At 38.2% G+C, this 22,826-nt stretch overlaps 1 protein-coding gene across 2 annotated transcripts in view; it reads right to left on the reverse strand.

Annotated features, from left to right (window-relative positions):
• Positions 1-22,826, reverse strand: part of VRK2 (VRK serine/threonine kinase 2) — an 82,977-nt gene that overhangs the window by 34,090 nt on the left and 26,061 nt on the right. For both annotated transcript variants that reach the window (XM_027865185.1, XM_027865186.1), the window contains exons 5-7: positions 22,120-22,207; positions 21,608-21,713; positions 20,302-20,394 (exon numbers count right to left, since the gene is read on the reverse strand). In XM_027865185.1, the coding sequence (XP_027720986.1) occupies positions 20,302-20,394; positions 21,608-21,713; positions 22,120-22,207 (287 nt within the window). The remainder of the gene's footprint in view (positions 1-20,301; positions 20,395-21,607; positions 21,714-22,119; positions 22,208-22,826) is intronic.

A 22,826-nucleotide genomic window follows, 5' to 3' on the forward strand; every position in this document is an offset into this window, starting at 1 on the left:
TCCTGTAGGGCAGGCCCTGTGCTAAGCACTGGGAATATAGGTGGGGGTAAAGTCCCTGCCTTCAAAAGTCTCTGCTTACATTCTAATGGTACGGAACCATACTGCAAAGGGCTGAGGAGTAGGGTGGTAACATAGTTGACTGAATTTGTTTAAATTACATTTTAGCACTTTAGGAGTAAAGGGCAGCAGAGACATAGACTAAAGAAGTAGATGGCCATGGGAAGCTGTATTTTTTTTTTTTAAGTCTGTTTTTAGGATAGAGAAAGACTGAAGTCTGTTTATGTGCACCAGAAACGGAGACAGTGGAAGGGTAAGATTACAGATCTGCCTAGGGCCTCTGGTAATCTTATTGACTTCTCTTACAAGGATACTTCTCATGTCTACATATTTACCCTTGACTTCTCTCTTGAAATTTTCTTTCCACAAATGTCATGGCTTCCCTACTGTCATGTTCCTCCCAAACATCCTCCAACTCATTTGCCATTACGTAAAAAGTCTTCTGAATAAACTAAAATAAAGCTGAAGCTTTTTTAGCAGAATTGTGAATAAACTGTAAAATTAGAGAGTGTTACAACTAGAGATATTAAAAATCATTTGATCACCTAACCCCCCCAAGTATAAGAAATGAAGCCAAGAGAGAGGTTCAGTGATTTACTTAAGGACACAGAGCTAATTACAAGAAATCAAACTGGAACACAGGTCTCTTTTATTCCTATTTCAGCCGTTTTTACACTTGATAGAATCATGGAATATTAATGTCAGATGCGACCTCACTGACCACTTAATCTAGTGTTTTAAGGTTTGCAAAGCACTCTAATATGCTTTCTCATTGGAGCCTCACAACAGGGTAGTTGTGATTAATGTCTCTAATAGGGTGGCTGGGGTGAAGTGGATAGAATGCCAGTTCTAAAGTCAATAACTAAGCCTTCTCTTCTTGAGTTTAAATATAGCCTCAGACAGTTACTAGCTGTGTAACCCTGGGCAAATCCCTTAACCCTGTTTGCCTCAGTTTCCTCATCTGTAAAATGAGCTAGAGAAGAAAATGACAGATCATTCCAGTATCTTGGCCAAGAAAACCTCAAAGAAATCACAGAGTCAGAGACGACTGAAAAACAACTAAATGACATTAATGTCTCCATTTTACAGATGAAGAACCTTAGGCAGAGATCAGGTGACTTGCCTAGAAGTCACACTGCTAATAAGTACTTATGGCAGGATTTGAATTCAGGTCCGTCTGACTCCAAGCAGCTGCCTCATGCTTACACCTGAACAAGTATCCCCTAAAACATATCCAACAGGTGGTCATTCAGTTTTTGCTTAGAGACCTCTAGTAAGGCAGATCCCACTCTCTTAAAGCAGTCCAATGCATCTGGGATGGTGCCAACTTTTAGAAAGCTTCTCCTTAAATGGGACAAAAATCTGTTTCTCTGCTACTTCTACCGACTCATCCCAGTTCTGCATCTGGAGCCAAGGTTTGTCTGAGACTTAACACATTTCATTAGAGATGGACAAAATCCCTTTATATTTGTTTCATGAGCTGCCAAGACCAAGATAATCTATTATCTCATGAGCTTCTCTACATGGAGAAGGCTGTACTGTCTCTGGGATGGAACTTCAATGGCTTTCAAGCATGGTAGAATCTGACAGAGCTTATGTTTTACTGCCATAACCTTTGGAATTCAAGGAAAGACACCCTGCCATCAAAAATACAGAAGCACATTTCAGCGTTGGAACTGACCTCATCACCCATCTAGTCTAACCTACACATGTTCCAAAACAATCCCCATTGTCACACAGATAGCAAACAGTCATCCAGTCTCTGCATGAAGAACAAGGTGGGAACCTACTATTGCCTGGAGTAGCTCATTCCACTTTTGGAAAGCTCTGTGAGGAAGATGTTTGCTGTATCAGTTCTAAATTTGCCTTTTTGCAGCTTTGACCCATCAGTCCCGGTTTTGCCCTTTGCAGCCTTTTACCGTTGTGAAAGTTTAATTCCACATGATAGCTCTCCAGATACTAGAAGACATGATCACTCCATTCCCTTGGCCCACCCCCCGCCAAGTCTTCTTTTGAGTCACATTCCTGGTTCCTTCAAACTGATCCTTACATAGCAAGACCTCATAGCAAGATTCTTCATCATCACAGTTGCCTTCCTGTGGATTCTATTTTAATTATTGATGCTTTTCCTAAAATATGGATGCCTGGAATGGAACACAGTAATGGTGATGAGGTCTCACCCAGGCATCACAGGATTAAGATTAAATGTAGCTTCCTTATTCCTAGAAATCATGCCCCCTCATAATGGTTCCAACATGGCACTGTTTGGTTTTTTTTTTTTTGGTTGCTTTTTTTCATCAGTTATATGACTTACCCTACCTCTAGCTCTTTTTCAGAAAAACTGGCCCCAACAATGCCTTCCTTTTCTTATATTTGTGAAACTGAGTGTTAAACCAAAGTATATGACTTTACATTTATCCCTAATAAATTTCATATTATGTTAACTCGACATTCTATCCTGTTCAGATGATTTTGGATACCGACTGTCATCAGTGTGTCAGCTATCCTTCCTGGCTTTATATGATCTACAGATTTTTTAAGAGCTCACATATGATTTTATCTAAGACACTGATAAAACTGTTAAAATAGATGCCCTGGGGCATTCACTGAAGCCCTTCTTCCCACCTTTCACCAGTTCAGAATCTAACTGTATGGACAGCCTGTGCCACACATTCTCCTCTCTCACAATAATAACATGAAATACTTAAATCACTTTGCTAGAATATAGAACTATATGTAAAATACAAATTTAAAAGACTAAAATAAAAACCTATGTGTAAAAGATTGCCCTGTTCTGCCCATTCAGTAACCCATAAAAATAGCTTAATTAGGCGTTGCACGACCAGTTCTTGATGAAAACATACTGGCTCTCTGACCAAACATAACTTTTCTAAATTTTTCACAAACCATTCACTCAATAATCTGTTCTAGAATTTTGCCAGGAAGTGAGGCCAAGATCACTTGCCAATAATTTGGAAACTCTTCCCTTAAAAGGAAAAAAAACCCCTTTCTCCAGTACTACTGTACATCACCCAATCTCCTCTTTCTTTCTCAGGTATCACTGAGAGTATCCCAGCAATCACATCCACCAGTCCATTCCAGAAGGGATTTCCCTTGGCCCAGATGATTTGAATTCATGGGGTAGGGGAAGGGAGGACTAAATCCTCTTCTATTGTATTGTGTATCAATACTCTACTAACCATTATTTTTCTATCCTTTTCACAAGTCATTCTCATTGGCAAAGAAAACAGAAGGAATATAAGGTTTGAGCAAGACTGCTCCATTCTCTGTTGTCAGTCATCATCACCCCAAACAAACCAAACAGCAGTCCTATCATCCTATCAGATGATTTTCGCCCCCTTTTTCCTACTATAGCTAAACATAACAACAACAACATTCACCCTTTTTTTGTGGTCCTTAGCTTTCCTCTTAAGCATTGGCTCATTCTGAGTTTTAGCGCCCACTCCTGACACAATTTTTACAGCGTAGTGTCAGGTTTTTGTATTCATTCTTTTTATTTTTATTGCTCCATCTTCTATATCTATCTTCAAAAAAATCTAAGTTGCTTGGTGAGTTCTCTGTGCATCCACATTGGTCTTTTCAGGAAATTCTCCTTTTCCTACCTCGTTGGAATCTTTTCTTCTTGTGTCTTTAAAATTTCATCAATAGGATTTTATATCAAAAGGTCCCCTTCTTGGGACAGGAGGTATACAAGAGGGAAGGTAGGTATCTGAACCTGTCTGTAGTTAAAGGCAAATGTTAAAATAATAAAGGCGAGCATCCTGTGAAAATTGTTTAAGCAGGCATAGGCAGCAACTCCCTCCCTGAGGAGGGACTAAAGTTAGGTCCATGTTGCCCTTTGTATTTGCACAGCTGTTTTTTTAATTATTTGAATATTTTTGCATTTATTAGTTTATCATTTATTTGAAGGTTTGCCTAAAAATCCTTCATAAGTATTTGTATAAATATGTAGACACACTCACATATGTACATTTAAGAGTCAGCTTGGCATAGTGGATAGAGGGCCACTTTTGTCAAGAAGACCTGAGCTCAACTCTTGCTTCTAACATATAATAGCTGGATAACCCTGAGTAAGTCATTTTACTTATAAGTGCTCCCACTCACCTCCTGAAGACTCTGAGTTAATGATCAAGTTAATGATCTGTACTGATGAAGTTTCCAAAAAGAGAACTCCTGCACTGATGAAATCATAGATTCAGTGAGTCAGCCAGGCACCAAGCATTTACACACCACACACTTATATGTACACACCACACACTTATATGTACACACATCCAGAAATGTATACCTATGTATATATACTTTTACCCTCATGAAATCGCTGAGAAATAGAAAAGCATATATTATTATCACGCTCTGAACGGTAACATTACCCACAAGTGTTCCACTTCCTTTAAAAAAAACTTCTTATATTTATCTATCAGACCATTACCAACTATCATTCTATCTCTATATATACTTCACCCCTCTCCAAACCTGCTGTACTCCAAACCAAACTTTATTGAGACCTATAATTCCCTCTAACCCTCAGGCATTACTCCCTGTTCCAATTTTACCTTTCCCCCTCTTTCCAATCACTACCTTATATTTCATCAATAAAATTCCACACTGTTCTTTACTCCATAAGCACTTCTCACAGACTCTAGCACTGAAATATTCCCACCATTTTCCTCCTTACCCATGTACTGATAAACAGAGCATCAGACAACTGTGCTCACTGGGTACAGTCAGCACAATATATATTATTAAATTTGAATTGGGCCCTCATTGCAGCAAGGCAATACTTTTATTCCACACTGTTTCCCAAACTATTTCAAAACTTTTCTTTTCTCCTCGAGGTTCTCATATCTCCCCATCCTCCTCTCTCAACTAAGAAAACTGGGGCCATTTGCTGAGTTTCCCTCTTCTCCCCTTCTCATCCTCTCAAAATCCCTTGATATTATCCTCCACTCTATTCCTTTCCTCCAGTCTCTGATAATAAGGTATCCATTTCCTTGCTAAGATCAATCTCTCTACATGTGTCTCTAATCTCATGCCCTTCCATGTTCTCCAGAAAACTGGCCCTACAAACATCTTTCTCCCCCTCCGTCCCCTTCTCTATCTCCTCATAAACTATCAAAGAGAAAGAGCAGGAGGAGCTTCAGCCACAGGCCAGGCCATCCTATACTTGGGCTAGTCTAACAATATGTTGTTCACAAGAGACACAATCGAAACAGAAAGACACACAGAGAGTTAAAATAAAAGGCTGCATAAGAATCTATTATACTTCCTCAGTTGAGTTAAAAAATGGCAGGGGTTAACAACCATGATCTCAGACAAAGCAAAAGCAAAAACTGACCTAATTAAAAGAGAAAATCAGGGAAACTACATTTTGCTAAAAGGTGTCATAGAGTATATAAAAGATACCATATAATTTTTTTAAATTACATAAGGTTTCTCTGAGAAAGCCCTCATTTCTCAAATATATAGGGAATGGAGTCAAATTTATGAAAATAAGAGCCATTCCCCAATTGATAGTCACGGGATGGCAGTTTTCAGAAGAAATCAAAGCTATCTATAGTCATATGGGAAAATGTTTTAAGTCACTATTGATTAGAGAAATGCAAATTAAAATAACTCTGATGTACCAGCTCATATTTATCAGATTGGCATGACAGAAAAGGAAAATGACCAATGCTGAAGGGGATGTGGAAAAATTGGGACAACTAATGCACTGCTGGCGGAACTATGAACTGGTCCAACCATTATAGAGAACAATTTGGAGCTATGTCCAAAGGCCTATAAATTGTGCATACCCTTTGGACCCAATAGTACTACTACTAGGTCTGTATCAAAGGAAAGGGAAAAGGACCTTTATTTATAAAAATATTTATGGCAGCTCTTTTTGAGGTAGTAAAGAATTGGAAATTAAGATGTCCCTCAACTGGGGAATGGCTGAACAAGTTATGATAAAAATTGTGATGGATACTACTGTGCTAAAAGAAATGACGAAGGGTATGGTTTAAAAACAAAACAAAACAAAACTGGGAAGATCTATATAAACTGATGCAGAATGAAGTAAGTAGAAGGAGGGGATCATTCTATACACTAACAGCAATACTATAATGAAGATCTCAACTGTGAAATACTTAGCTACTCTGATCAGTACAATGATCCAAGATAATTCTGAAGGCATCATGATGAAAAATGCTATCCACCTCCAGAGAGATAACTGATGAACTCTGAGTGTAAACTGAAGTATATTTTTTCCACTATTTTTTGACCTTTTTTTGGTGACATGGCTAATATTAGGAAATATTTTTTGCATGATTTCAAATGTATAATGGATATATTGTTTGTCTTCTCAATGGGTGGGAGAGGGGCTAGAGGGAGAGAATTTGGAACTAAAATTTTTTTTAAAAGAATGTTCAAAATAAGTAAATGATACATTTAAAAGATTTTTTAAAATAAGCCCTATCATTGATTTGTAATTTAACAATATGTGGTGCTATATAGTTGAATCTCCTAAAAACGTCACCCAAAGAGCACATAGCAGGTGAAAATAGGCAGCAACGTACTACTAAACAAGCATTTCCCAATAGAAGTAGTGTAAAGGATGCTGAGAGAGATTTGAGGAGAAAAGAAAGTGAACCAGTCATGTTGAGAATGAGGGATAAAGTAATAGATAGAATTCATATTCCATCAGTATCCAAACGATATGAAGGAAACTAGGAAAGGGCACCAGCTATTAGTGGGTGGGCCACATCAAGGATTTACAGAGGGGCATGTGCAAAGCTTTCAGTAAAGTATCTCATATCATTCTTATGGAAAACATAGAAAGATATGGATGAGAATATTATACAATTAGAGTTAGAATTAGTTGCAAGGTCAGGCTCAAGGCGCAGTTGTTATTACTACCTCTTGAATGGGTTACCATCTGCATCATTCAATAAACATCTATTAAGCACCTACTACGTTGAGGGAGAGTTGGTGCATGACTTTTCGTTAACAGACGACTGCACTCATTGAAGCCTAAGAGGCTGAATCGCAACAAATTACGGCTTGATTCTCTGTTGCTTGTGCTAATTTTGGCCTAACAATTGATACCAAGAAAACACAGGTTCTCTACCAGCCAGCATTACGCTATCCATACACGGAACTATCAATTACAGCAAATTGAGAATTCTGAATACTGTGGATTAGTTCACTTACTTTGGAAGTATACTTTCTAGAGATGTACACATAGATGAGGAGATTGACACATGCATTGCCAGAGCTAGCTCAGTGTTTGGGAGGCTCCAAAGGAAAGTGTGGGAGAGAAGAGGTATAAGCTGCCTACCAAACGGAAGGTCTACAGAGCTGTCATGCTGACCTCATTGTTGTTGCCTGTGAAACCTGGACATTATACAAGTGCCATGCGAGGAAACTGAATCACTTCTATTTGAATTGTCTTAGAAAGATTCTGAAGATCATCTGGCAAGATAAGGTACCAGACACCAAGATCCTTTCTTGAGCTGAACTGCCAAGCATTCAAATTCTACTGCAGAGAGCACAACTCTGATAGGGCAGCCATGTTGTTCAAATGTCAAGTGTACATTTGCCTAAAAGACTATTTTATGGAGAATTCATGCAAGGCTCACATGGAGGTCAGAAGCAGCAATGCAAGGACACTCTCAAGATCTCTCTGAAGAACTCTGGAATTGATTATAGGACATGGGAGACACTGGCATAGGACCGCATAGCACAGCATGCCCACAACAAAGAGGCGCTGTATTCTATGAGCAAAGCAGAATTTCAATAGCTTAAAAGAAATGTGAGACGCACAATTTAGAGACATCCTACTCCCAATGTTCATATGGACTATCTAAGCCTGTGATAGAGCCTTCAGAGCTTATATTGGTCTGATTAGCCATAGTTGGACACACTGTGCCTTGACTCCACTACAGTAATGTCATTTTGTTCCTCTTCAAGAATGAAGGACAAAAAGGCACACTGTGCTCAGTTGTTTGGGACACAAAAAGAGGCAAAAGAGAGTTCTTGCCCTCATAGAGCTTACAATCTAACGGGGTAAACAATATGAAAACAAATATAAATAAAGCTAGATATATACAGAATAAATAGGAAATAATTAATGGAGGGAAAGTATTGGAATTAAGAGGTTGCGGAATGCTTACTTTAGGAGACAGAATTTTAGTCAGGACTTTAAGGACGCCTAATCCATCCTCCTCACTCATCAGCTAACTCTAACCTTCATTTAGTATTGATTCATACGCTGGTCTTAATTCAGTGGAGTTTGGAACTCACTGAGGCAGCCCTGCAGTACTTTAAAGTTTGATGTAATTGCCACAATATTATCCCAAAATAGGTACATCTAGAAAATTCACCTATAGGGATTCAGGAAATCCTTCTTCCATTTGTACTATGAGATGGACATCAGTGATGACGATGGTCACCTTTGGTGACACTATGTTACCCTGCTCTCTGCCTCACTTAATATTTATCATCAGAGGGATTATTACACAAAATCATTTCTGGTTACAACTCTCAAGCAGTCTCTGAGGAAAATGAGAAGGCAATGGTCACCCAGATGATATAAAGAGGTATAAAGAATATAAGACTTCACTTAGTCTACTGTTTACTGGTAACAAAAAAGCATTTGACTCAGTAGAGAAAAATGCAGCCCTAAAAATTCTTCACCAAGGTGTCACCCATGCATATGGCAAGATCATATCAGCTAATATCTGATCTTAATCTAGACTTTTTTCTACAGTCAAATCCTCTTAATTAGCACACCCTGCTAGAAACAGAAGTGTGCCAGTTAAGCTCTCATCCTGATTATCAAAGACTGATGGGAATTGGGCTAGTGGAAAGAGATATTCACTATTCATGAATCTCTTTTAAAACAGGCAATTTAGAAAACACTTAAAAAACTTTAGAAAGGGAAGATCATCTTATTCAGCAACTCCAGTGGTTTTCATTAAAAAGCTAACGTTTATCTTGTTACAATAATTATCTTATTGGAGTAGGTCATAATATTTTCCTATTCCTTCATGGAGACACTGCAACATGAAAATCATCACAATAAACTAAATGCTAACTTATTAATGAAAATCACTATACAGCAGAAAGGGAATGAAGCATGGAATGAATAAGCAGCAAGTTTATGTTCCCAAAAGCCATTCACACCTGTTAACTGCTATATGTACTCTCATGGATACACCAGACTTATCTTCTTAACTCATGCTATTCTAGTCATTACTAAACAGTATTGTCAGAATTTACTTACTGCTCCAACTGGCTGGCCAATGATCAAAGTAGCAAAAATGGAATGCAAATGTGTTTTCTTCCCCAAATCACTGGTCAAAATAAGTGCATCATTAGGTGTTCACTTGCTCTTCAACTTCAGCTTCGTTTACATGACCACAAAGGTAGAGCATTTTTGTTGTTAAATAGCTTAGCTGTCTTTCAACAAATTGCAGAAAGTCCATAATACTTGTTTACTATAAAGGTGATATGTTCCAATCCCAAGGAAGGTTGTTTTTCTGTATTTGTTTTCTTATCTCATAACCACCTACTCTTTTCATAACATCTTTCATACACATCACCTTCTCTCTCCTGACATAGCCACCACCCTGCTGTAGACCCTCATTTGCTCATGCCTGGATTATTACAATAATAATCTCCCTGCCTCAAGTCCCTCCCTCTCCCCATTCTAGTCCACACTCCTCTTAGCTGTCAAATTTATCTTCCTAAAGCACAGGTTTGATCATGTCTCTCCCAACCTTGCACCATTTAATAAATCAGTGGTTCCCTATTGCCTCCAGGATCAAATATAAAATCCTCTTTTTGGCTTTAAAGCCCTTCATAACCCAGCCCCTTCCTACCTTCCTATCTTATACCTTACGACACTTTGTTCCACACCACCCCTCCCATTTACTCTATATCCCAATCATACTGGCCACCCTGCTGTCCACACTTCCTCTCCCAATTCCAGGCATTTTCACTGGATGTCCCTCATACCTGGAATTCTCTCCCTCTTCATCTCCAACTCATGGGTCCTTCATATATTGTGTGTGTACATAGCTGTTTACATGTTGTTTCCCTCATTGGGGAGTGAGCTCCTTGAAAGCAGAGACTGTTGTTGCCATTTTTTGTATCCCCAGTGCACAGTCCCTACGCACATAGTAGGCACTTAATCCTTACTGACTTGACTTGATATTTGATTCATTGAGGATTAGGACCTAAAAAACAAACAAGCGAACACACACACATCCCCACACAACGCACTATTTTCTCATGAATAAGACATGCACTTTTTAATCAGTTCACTGATTAATCCACTTCTAGACCATTCACCAAGAGTACACACAGTTCCTTCAACTCTATAGCATACTTCAATCTAATGAATTAAGTCCTTGAATCAGAACAGTGGGAGTCTTACAGTTTCTCTGACACTGTTTGCATTTGGTTCTATAAAATGCCTTCAGTTCCCCAACCTACCATACTTTGCCAAAGATAAACCCTAATGTGATTTCAATCATTATAATCCCCAGGATTTGGGGGAGCTTCTTTCACAAGGATGCCTTCATTTACTAAAGAAAATGTTAAGGATCATTCTTGATTTCTAATTTGCCATTAGGCAAATCCACCCAGACAGCTGGTGGCTCAGTGGATACATCACTGGGCCAGCAGTCAGAAGACCTGAATTGAGATCTGGCCTCAGACACTTACTAAGCTGTTTTGACTCTGGGCAACTCATTTAATCTCAGTCTGCCTCAGACGCCTCAACTGTAAAATAGGGATAATAATAGCACCTACCTCCCAATGTTATTGTGAGGATCAAATGAGATAATATTTGTACAGGGACTAACATAATGCCTGGCACATTGTTGTAGCTGTTGTTCAGGCGTGTCTGACTCTTGGTGATCCTCTTTGGGGTTTTCTTGGCAAAGATACTGAAGTGGTTTGTCATTTCTTTCTTCAGCTCATTTTATAGATGAGGAAACTGAAGCGAACAGGGTTAAGGGACCTGCCCAGGCTCACACAGCTACTAAGCATATGAGGCCAGATTTGAACTCAGGTCTTCCTGATCCAGTTCTGGTGCTAAACCTACTGTGCTACATAGCTACCCATTGTAGGTGCCTAATAAATATTTGTTTCATTTCCTCTCCCCATTTTAAACTGAGAGTATGGGGCTGACAGTACTTCCAATATCTCGTCCCCCTTAAATTTCAGCTGGGATTTTAAAAAGATACAAGGGGTGCTGGGCTTTTAATGGGAATAAATGGCAGGAAGGACAATCTGGTTTACATCAACCTTTGGTCTTTCTGTCTAAAGCAAATCTGAACTTTACCAGGAAATCACTTGCATACAGGATGTGTTCATGGGCATTACAAGTACTTACCACAGTAACTTAAACAGAGAAGGTGCCAAATGATATTTGCTGATTCAATATGACTTTATTGTAGGAATATTTTCTATGTAAAAACATTTTTAAAGGGTTTACAAAATATATGGCTGGATTTAACCAACATGCAGCTGTTAGCATCTGAGCTGTTTATGCGGATATTCATTGCTATGTCCCGGGAACAGCTCCTGAGCTCTTTACGGACTGCCCCTTGATGCTCATGAAGCCAGGATTTCTCTCAGGCAGCTGTTACCAGCTACCACTCTTTAGTTTATACAACCTGGACTCCTTAAAGGGGTTCCTTAACCTGCTACCTGAGATCTTGTTTTTTTTTTTCTTTTGTTGTTGTTTTTTTAATGTTCTGATAATTGTGTTTCAATAATTTGTAATCCTAGATATATTATTTTTTCCATTAAAAATTATTCTGAGAAGGGATCTTAGGTTTCATCAGACTGCCAAAGGGATTCATGGTACATACAAAAAAAGTTTAATATCCCTCTTCCAGGAGACTATTCAAGTCCCTTTAACACCACCTCCAAAATTCTTAGGATCATAAATCTAGGATTGGAAGAGAGAGACCTTATAGGTCATCTAATCCAACTCTCAATGTGTGGATGACAAAACTGAAGCCCAGGAAAATTCAGTGACTGGCCCACACAATTAATATGTTGCAGAAACAATACTCACACTCAGGTCCTGTGACTCCAAATTCAGTATTTAAAGTTCTGAATTCTTTCCAATGCTCTCCACTCTCTCGAATGAGTTTTATTCAGTCACACTGGCCTAGGATGTGATTGGGGATTCAGGAATGCCAACCACTACCAAACAAGATATTGTCTACAAGCTCTTGACAGATCAAACTGGGCAAATCTTTCAGTCAGATGTGAGTACTCAGCCTTAAAGAAGTTACAACTAGGGGCAGCTGGGTGGTGAAGTGGATAGAGCATCAGCCCTGGATTCAGGAGGACCTGAGTTCAAATCCGACCTCATACACATAACACTTACTAGCTGTGTGACCCTGGGCAAGTCACTTAACCTCACTGCCGAGCCAAAAAAAAAAAAAGAAGTTAACAACTGATATTTGCCAGTGGATTGTAATGGGCATTCAAGAAATAACTGTGGATTGAATGAAGAGTAAATCACTCATTTCTTACAAAATACCGGCACTGTTGGGTAACTAAAATGACTTTTCTTAGGCTTAGAAAGAAAGCATTTTGTAAAACCTATAATATAATATAATTTGGAGGGCTAGTTTTTATTGTTATTTGAGGTAGATAATTTACTAAAAGGACCATTTTCTCTAATACCATAGGTAGGAACAGACATTTTAAATTATCTTTATGTCAAGTTTTCACCCTGTCAGGTATTTATTTCTATTCTCTAGACCTGAAAGTGGTATGCATCACAGGAAAATATTTAAAAAAAATAAGAGCTAACATTTCTAAAGAACTTTAATGTTTGCAGAGTACTTTATATTTGTTATTCCACTTGATCCTCACAACAATGCTGTGAAATAGGTGCTATAGTTATCACCATTTTAGATGATTAAACTGAGGTTGAAAGAGGCAGCTAATGGCACAATGGTAGAATGCCGAGCCTGGAATCACACAGATCAGAATTCAAACCCAGTCTCAGCTTCGGAAACTAGGGCAAGTCATTTCACCTGTTTGCCTCAGTTTCCTCAACTGTAAAAGAGGAATAATAATAGCACCAACCTCACAGGGTCGTTGAAGGGATCAAAAGAGACATTTGTAGAAATCACTTAGCACAATGCCTGGCACATAGTAGGTACTATGCTTACCTCCTTCCATCCCTTCCCCTTAAGCGACTCGTCCAGGATTGAACAGCTAATAAGTGCCTGAGGCAAGATTTGAACTCCCCTCTTCAAGACTTCAAGTTCAATGCTCTATGAACCACGTCACTTAGCTGACTCTTTAGGCAGATCCATGCTTTCAAAGTCTCTGCCCTTGAATTATTCTCTCCACAGTGTCAGTGCAATGACTTTTGGTGAACCAGGAAACAGAGAATAAGATCCCAGGAACAGCAGATTAAAGAGTTTAAGGTGAGGGCTAAGGAAATCTAAGACATAAAAAAGAGGCTGTCGGTTGTTTTTTTTTTTTAATTCTACAGATTTGAAGAAATATAGATCTTTGTTGTATGTTTTTATAAACTGGAAGCTAGAAATAACTGACAGTTTATCTTTCTTCCTAATGGTCAAGGGTCCACTTAAACCTTCTGAGGTGGACACTTACTTGCCCATTTCAAAGATGTCCAGTGCTACAGATCTTCAGTTTGCTTTACAGATTTCTAAAGATGCCATGGCCAACAGCTCATTTTCTTCTTATACTATTGCTAGAATTGGAGGAAATCAACCATCCAAATTTGATGATTGAAAAAGCATAGCTCAAATCTACAAATTATCCAAAACTGTATTTCAGAAAATAGTACCAACTTTATTTAGCCCATAAGTCTTTTTATAAAGACTTTTATAGAAATTATCTTATATTTCTTTCTCCTGGCCCTGAGTAAGGCATAAACTGGATAATTAGCTTCAAAACAATCTTGAGTTGACTTTATGAAGGATGGTACAGTGCAAATGATAGAGACCTAATTACACTGAAAGCCTTGTGCAAAAGAACAAATGACTTCCCAACTCCCACCTCATTAGTCCCCACCCTAAGCAAAGCTACCAAAAAAACTCTCCCCTTTCCTTAGTGGATGTACTCTTCTTCCTCTTTGCAGGGCTTCTTCTGTCTCTCTCTGCCACCCCCAGGAATTCTAAACAACCTAGGTCTTTCTGGTCATCTGGGAATATATATCTAATAAACTCATCGATAATTAGGTCTTGAAGACTTAAAATGTTTATTAGGGTGAGTTTGCGTTTTAAAATAAAAGTCTTAGAACAAAGAAATTAATTATAGCAATGGTAGGAGAAATCTTTTTCGATACAAGTGCTTATTTGCTTTAAATCAGACAACATAAACCACCTCTGAATCATTAGGCCAGCACTAGCTCCTATAACATTTTAAAGATAATGCTTGAGCTCTTGGCTACAAGATATTCAGATATAGATAGAGCGCTGGCCCTGAAGTCAGGAGGACCTGAGTTCAAATTCAGCCTTAGACCAAACACTTGACACTTACTAGCTGTGTGACCCTAGGCAAGTCACTTAACCCCAACTGCCTTAAAAAAAAAAATATTCAGATAGGTGGTTAAGTAATTGAGCAAGCTGAGCAGCCTGTGTCTTCTTCCTATAAGATTTTCTGGAACTTGCAAATAGCTTTGGACAGAGAATCTGAACTTACCTGGACAGATCTGACCACATTACTCCTGTTCAAAAATATTCAGTGGCTTCCTATTGTCCCCAGGAAAAAATGTAAACTCTTCAGTCTAACATTTCAAGTCCTCCTCACCCTGGCTCCTACCTCTCAGACATTTCATATTTCTTCCCTGCCAACCCTCTATATGCATTCAAACTGATCTCATAGTTGCTCCTCAAATTTTCTCATTCCATCTCTCCTTTCCCATAGCACAGACTATCTCTCACATTTGGAACAGACTCCCTTTTTCACTTCTGCCCCTTAGAATGAATTCCTGGATTTCTTCAGCACTCAACTCAGGCTCTACCTCCTATGCCAAACATTTTCTTGATCCCTCAAAGTTGATATTTCTCTCTCTCACCCTCTTCAAAATACCTTGTGCTCACTGTCTAAGTTCATACTCTATCCCAATAGAATTTAAGCTTCTTAAGGGCAGGGACTATTTAATTTTTGTCTGTGTATGTATCCCCAAGGCCTCACACAGTAAATGGCTCAGAGTATGTGTTGAATAAATGTTTAACTAAACTGAATGAACTTGGCTGGTTTTACTTCCCACTTTGTTGGCTTCCCAGTTAACAAATAGAATGTCTAAAACATGGTCATTTGAGTTCTATATTGCTGGACAACATCACTCTAAACCTGCTTAAGAGATCTATACCAGGTAGACTTTGGATATTAATAGCTTTTTAACCACTAACCAATTCCAAATCAAAAGTCCCATGACTTTAGAGCTCAATGGGGACCTTAAATATAATCTAATACTACCTTCCCAGAATGTTAAGTGAAGGAAATGAGCCCCAAAGCCACTAATTTATATTGTTGTAGAATTGTGGTTACTCTGCATTATTTCTCAGCCATGGGATGGAGGATGAGCTACCAAAGAAGCTATATATTTCCTGTATTTTCAGATTTTATTTACTATAAGCTAACCAAATTATAATCCAATTCATTAGGCAAATACAGATTTATCATGGCTCAAACTAGGCACTATGAAGCATAACTATTATGACAAAGATAGAACCCTTCAAATTAGGAAATGTGAAACCTGACTTTGGCAATAGGGAGGGAAAAATGGACTGGACCTGTGATTTCACTGGTGCAGTGAATGGCTGGATCATACAAGCACTTATCAAGTGCCTATTACGTGTCAGGAACTGTAATAGACGGGCTATCAAGGCAGATTAGCACTTTCTCTACCACTTGTCATCTTAAAGCACTGAGAGGTTTAGTAACTTATCCAGGATCACAGAGAATATATATGTCAGAGGTGAGATTTGAACCCAGGACTTTCTTACTCTTAGGTTAGTTTTCTATGCATTACATCACGCTCTCCTGAAACCTATGTTCAGAAAATTCTAAAACAACATAATTAACCATAAAAAAATTTATCACGTATAATATCAGTCCAGTCTTTTGACGCTACCATTTAAGAATGGGGTTTGTTTCTCTTTTACTTTAGCTTCTATGCCCAGAATTCTGGAGATAATCAAGTTTACTGGGAAAAAAAATTAACTTTTTAATATTTAAAAGAGAAAATTTCACTGAAAAAAAAAATCTGATTTAGCACAACAGAAAAAATGTTTTTGTTATTATGAACAATAGCCTGGGAGGGGAAGGGGGAGAGGGAGGCAGGACAGAAAAGAAAAAAAATTCAACTCCTTTGTATTAGGGTCAGGAGGGGAGAGGAAAAGCAGGAAAAGATAAATCCAAAAAAAAAATATCTTCTTGGGATCAATGTTACACATTTAACAATCCTGATAGTCTTGCATTAGGCCAAGATTCTGAAGCTTACCATAAAGAAATATGATTCACAAAAGATTAATTTTTATTTTATTTTATTTTTTTTTTTAGTGAGGCAATTGGGGTTAAGTGACTTGCCCAAGGTCACACAGCTAGTACATGCCAAGTGTTGGGTCTGAGGCTGGATTTGAACTCAGGTCCTCCTGACTTCAAGGCTGTGCTCTATCTACTGCGCCACCTAGCTGCCCCCAAAAGATTAATTTTTAAAACAGATAGGAGCTCCTAAATTTTTATAATTACTTTGTTGTGTCCTGTGATTCTTAGTTTTCCCTTCAAAAAAAAAAAAGTGCTTCAGTAGTCAGTTTAAATTGGCTGCTTTTTAAAAATGAAATTAGCATCCTCCACATACAAATACCTTCAAATCATTTTACAAACACACGAAAATAATAATAGCTAGATTTATATAGCACTTTAAGGTTTACAGAGCACTTTACATGTTCTCATTTGATCCTCACAATAACTCTGAGGTAGATGCTATTGTTTTTTACAGATTTACAGATGAGGAAACTGAGGCAGCCAGTGGTTAAGTAATTTGTCCAGGGTCACACAGCTAGTAAGTATCTGAAGCCAGATTTGAATTCAAGCTTTCCTGACTCCAAATTCTATGCTTTATCTACTGAGCCACCGAGCTAAAAATTTAACACAGAGTGATAAAGAAAACCTCACTATCATGACCAGTGAAACACGATCACTGAGAAACTAGTTATGGAAAACAAGATAAAATGGTTTTTGGAGGCAATGTCACATAGAAAAGCACTGTATTCAGATTAAGAGAACCAGTATTCAAAAGCCAGCTCTGTTACTTACTGTGTGACTTTGGGTAAGATACTTTACCAGCCTAGGCTTTGGGTCCCTCAAGTATACAACGAAACATTTGGACAGGATACACCATAAGAACCTTTACAATCCTAAAATCTACCTTCCTATATTATGAATTAGATCTCCAAATCAATTCTTATCAATTAAATCTTCCAAATCATTTTAGTAAAATAGAGTATGACTGAGGCATTGCTGAACATTAGATCATTATGAAATTTCACGCCAACTTAATTAATGAAGTTGACAAGTAAGTACATAATAACCCCCCACCCCCCCCCAAAAAAAGTCTCTGTGAAACAAACAAATGTGGATACCAGGTGGATAGCAAGAAATTCTGTTTCAAAATTAATATATTACTAAGACACTGCAAATAAGCGTACTGGTAAAAGGGGTAATCCAATAAAGGCAGCCTTGGTTAATACAAACCTAGTAAAAAAAAAATTGATTAAAATACCTAAAGATCATTTAAAAGAAACATTTCTAGCATCTTCTTTTCTCAATTTAACATATACAGAGAACCTTGTTAAGATGCTGGTTGAAGGACAAAGATTACAGATCCCTGTTATGGGATTCTCAGGTTACACACTGTGATGTACCATGTATCACTGTGGACACAGGGGGCATCATTCGACCTGTAACAAAATCAAATTTGTGCAATTCTAAAATACTTTATAGTAAGGTTTTATCCTATGTCCCCCATACAAATAATATTGTACCAACATACTATTCTCTATAACAAATTGCCTCAGAGTTTTCCAATGCAAGTGGGGCTCTGTCTGCTACCCAGACATTTAGTTTTACATGTCCTCAATAAAGAAAACATGGTGGTAAAATGCTTAATCATAAAATGAGGCTTAAGTGCATATATCATGTAAAAGTCTTGCAAACACGCAGCCACTCTCAGCCTTACGAGCCATGGTGATTGATAAATGGATTGTGTTGGAATTCCCTCTTGCATATGGTGAACAAGCAGCTTTAATGAGGCTTATGACCCTACCTCACACATATCCCAGGGAATCTTAAAGCTAACGGGTTGCCACCAGATACAGGTCAGGTGTTACAATTACTTTTCCCAAATCTCTAGGAACTTTCTAACTTTAAGCTCCTTAACTTTCCTAGCAGTGTAAAGGCAGGCTATAGATATTAAAGTCTCAGGTATTTGTGGATTATCATAAAAAAAATTGCATCAGGCATAAGGCAGCTAAGCGGTGCAATGGATATAGCTCTGAGTCTGAAGTCAAGAAGATCTGAGTTCAAATGTGGCTTCAGACACTAGCTGTGTAACAATGAGCAAGTCACTTAACCTCTGTTTGCTTCAGTTTTCTCAACTATAAAATACGGATAATAAGACCACCGATCTTGAAATGTTGTTGTGAGCATCAAATGAGATAATACTTGCAAAGTCCTTAGCACAGTGCCTGGCACATAAACTTATTTCCTTCCTTCCCGCTCTGCCACATTGTCTCCTATGGAGAGGATGCATTACTTCAGAAAGAAAACAATGTGCTCAATACCGTTTAAAGACTCTTACGGTTTTTCCCAAGTCAAATTTATCAATAAAACAACAAGTATTTACTGAGCGCTTCTGATGCTACATACTCTAAGAACACAAGAAGACCAGGCCTCTGGCCTCAATCTAATTGAGAAGAGAAGCAATGTAAACATCAGGACAACAATTCAACAGAATTGGACCCAAAGTGTGCAGTGGAGATCATAAATGCCACATAAATTCAGAGGAAGGATAGGTCAGCATGGCCTAGAGTTGTCAAGAAAGGCTATGGAGAAGGGGGGTGGGGTGGGGTGAAGGACGATTTTAGTTGGTCATTAAAGGATGGGACAGATTTGGATAGACAAAGAGGAGAGAGAAAGAGTTTTCCAACTGAGGAGAAAAATATGAGCAAAGATAGGTATGAAAATAAACATATCAAGATTCATGGCTAACTTCCAGGAATTCATGATAATAGGTAATAAGTCTGGGCAAGTTAATTCCACAGATATACAGTAACACTGCTGGAAGTAGGATGCCACAATTCTAAATTTCTTATAATCCTGTCAGGGGTGGACTTAACTTTATCTTTGTTTACTAACACATTTTTTTTTCATAGAAAGTGAAAAATTAAAAATATATACAAAATTCCTGAGGAAATTTCTAAGAGAACCAACTGTTTTCAAGCATCTTTAAATGACAGAGAAGCACAAACTAGTCTGAGCTATTCATTAAAGTAGATTCTCTAAGGAAAACTTAACACAAACTTTGTTGGCCTAGACACAGTTACTTATGTACTTGAAAGTAATAAAACTGGATTGGTTTTAAAACATTCTGTAATCCAGACTCTTTACTAAATCAGACCTTCCCCTAAACATGGACATTTGTGATATGAAACAAAGCTTCTGTTTTGCATCACCACCAATCCTTGATTTTAGAATGAGCACCTGAGAGTGTAGTAAATTATAAGTAAATCATCATCACAACTACTTAAAATTACTGATGCACTCTCCTTCAAGAGCTAGTCCCGGGAAATAAGACTGAAAAAGGATTCAATTCACAAACCATTTTTAAGACACCCAAATGAATGTGAATTTAGGGAAATGGGGTACAACTATGACACTGCTGAATATCTGAGCAGCACGAATCCTCTCCATTCCACTGGTATCCTAATTACAATCATACGACAAATCTGTCCAAGGCAGTGAGCTTTTACTGTACTGATGTTTAATTCCTCATCATTCTCCAAATTTTCCACTACTCCATGATGACAAAGAGCATCATATCAGTCATTATATGCCTACCTTTATTTTAACATTGTAAACTCTTTGGGATTATAGTTTAACTTGAAGAGGCTCAAGTTAGGGCCCTCTACGCTGCCAGTACATTTCCAAACTTGATATTGTATTTACCTGATGGGGATTTCTGTAGCCCAAGAGTAGATTTGCTGCTTTAATATCACCATGCACATATTCATTTTCATGGATATATTCTAACACATCCAACTGTGAAATAAAGTAAATAAGGTAAGTTTATATTGCCACATATTTAGGATTCACCTTGACAAATTAACATTTTTGAAAATCAACCTCTAATACAAAGGGGTTCCTTTTTCTATAAACATGACAAAAGAGTGCCCATTTTCACAGCCATATGTCTATCATCCAAACCTTGGGGAACCTCTCCTAGAGTTCATAGCCTTTCAAAGCAGTAGGGATTGCCCAACAGCCAATGTTTGCTTAAATGCTTTCTTTTTTCAGGGGCACACTTAAAGGAAGGAAATCTTCTCACTCCCTTTCTGGGTTCAGTAACATACATGGCTCCTGACTGCCCAGCAGCTGAGAAAAACAAGTTTTTGTTTTTGTTTTTTAAACATTTTCCTGTTCCGGGTGGGGTGGGCTTAGAAAGTCAGATGACTCAGCAAGGAGGCAGAAGGTAAAGGAGCCAGAGAAATCTCACAGAGTCACTGCAGCAGGGCCCTCGGGAGCTCCCTAGCCAAGACTCTATCTCCAAACCAGGCTGCAGGGAGCTAGGAACAAAGCTCTTTGCCCATGTGCATTCATTCTCCCCGTCCCTGTAGAAAGTCACAGAAGGCATTCATCTGTAGCTTCCATTCCTGTCCCACTGTGAGTAGCAGAACCAGGCTCATTCTACTTAAAATGGAAAAAAAAAATTGAACCAACGAACAGCAAACAAGATAAGACAAATATGTGGCATAAACAAAATGTGTGCAGGGGTGCTATTAAGATTTCATTGCCTCTTGTTTGGCAAAGTCTGTGTAACTCATTGCCACAACTAATTATTGCTTTCATCCCAAACTCGTGGCAATAAAAACTTTATAGAACCCCATACCGTCACATGCGTAATATATAAAATATTATCTTATGCAGTAATTTGCATTGTTATAAACATATGACAAAAGGGAGAGCATTCTTACAGCCATGCAGGCTTGTTCTGACATGCAAAAACAAAGCTGTGAGGAAAAAAATCAGGCTGTAGACCTCATGCCTAATTGAGTTTGTAGTGCCAAACACAGCACATTCTGTCACTTACAGAGCCCACTGTTATCAATTACACCAAAGTGGCCTCTACGTCAATGACTGACATTTCTAGGGCAGGAAAGATTTCCTTCCCTGATAATTTTGCAAAGACTAAAGATCTATACTTTGTAACAAGTAAATATCCTGAGTAGCACATGAAAAAGCTGCTCCAACTCACCATCCACACACCCAACTGCAGGACAGTTTGCCTTTGAAACCTGCCTCTCTGGACAAAGATCTTCTGTAAGTCCATTCCTAGTCTTTCCATAACCATGAATCTGTAGCTGTAAAAGACAAAAGAGAAAGCCAAGAGAGGATTATATGAAAACATCTAACCAAAGAATTGAAAGACAAATGTTTATGACTTAATATACAAGAATGGTGGTGAAATTAGGTCACTAGAACTTCAAAACATACATATACACGTGCAAAAACCGTAAATACATACACTGTATGATACTGACTTTAATCAATGATATAATGCTAGGGTCATTTGTACACAAAGATGAAGAGTAGGTTAAGTACTATTTATTTCTCAGTAGAGACTATGGTAAAAACCATCCATTCTCTCTTTTCCCGACCCTCAAAACAAGGTCTGACTTCAGTTAAGATTGGGCTAGAGATGAAATCTGAGGCCAGGGAAAATGACTCAGTGACGAGAGGTTGACAACTGGGTTGATTCCATTTTACCTTTTTCCACTGTGTTCAGCCAAACCCGACCCCCAGAACTGAGGAATTCCTAAAAACTCAAGTTGTTTGAGTACCATCCATCTTTTGACTGCAAAGAAGTAAGATAAAAAGAGTCAGCATCATTTATAAAACCATTTCCTATTTCACATAGACAAATTTTCTGACAATGATCTGACTATCCTACAGAATTTTCCCTAAAACCATAAAGCTACAGAAAAAATAACAAATTAAATAAAGATAATAATTGGAAACTTTTTAAAAAAAGAAAAATTAAATTTGTTTGTGGTTGCCACAGCCAAAAAATTCAGTGCCTGGTGGCCAACCTGTTGGTGAAGAGCCTTTCTGTACACAGGTAGGAGGGTCTTCAGATAGAAGACACAGTTGGTTACAGGACTACTTGAAGTTCTTCCAGCTTTCCTGAGCATGCACACATGTGCTTCACTGGTGGGACCTTCAAGAAGCCAGGGTCACCTCATCACCAAAGAGAAGCACAGAGGCAAGAACTTTTGTAAATATATTTTAGCAATACAAAATGTGTGGAGAATATTTAGCATTCAAATGATGAATTCCACACAAACAAAACAATTCATACACATACTTAGCCCCCAAATACATTTGTATCCTGTAAGTGTACTTCTCTTTTGCCCTTGAAAAAGGCACTTGCATCTTCTTATCCATTAGCTTTCATCCTAGTCAGGTGACAGAAG

Source organism: Vombatus ursinus, unplaced genomic scaffold (assembly GCF_900497805.2).
Source record: "Vombatus ursinus unplaced genomic scaffold, bare-nosed wombat genome assembly UNPS02014778.1, whole genome shotgun sequence".
Classification (NCBI taxonomy): domain Eukaryota; kingdom Metazoa; phylum Chordata; class Mammalia; order Diprotodontia; family Vombatidae; genus Vombatus; species Vombatus ursinus.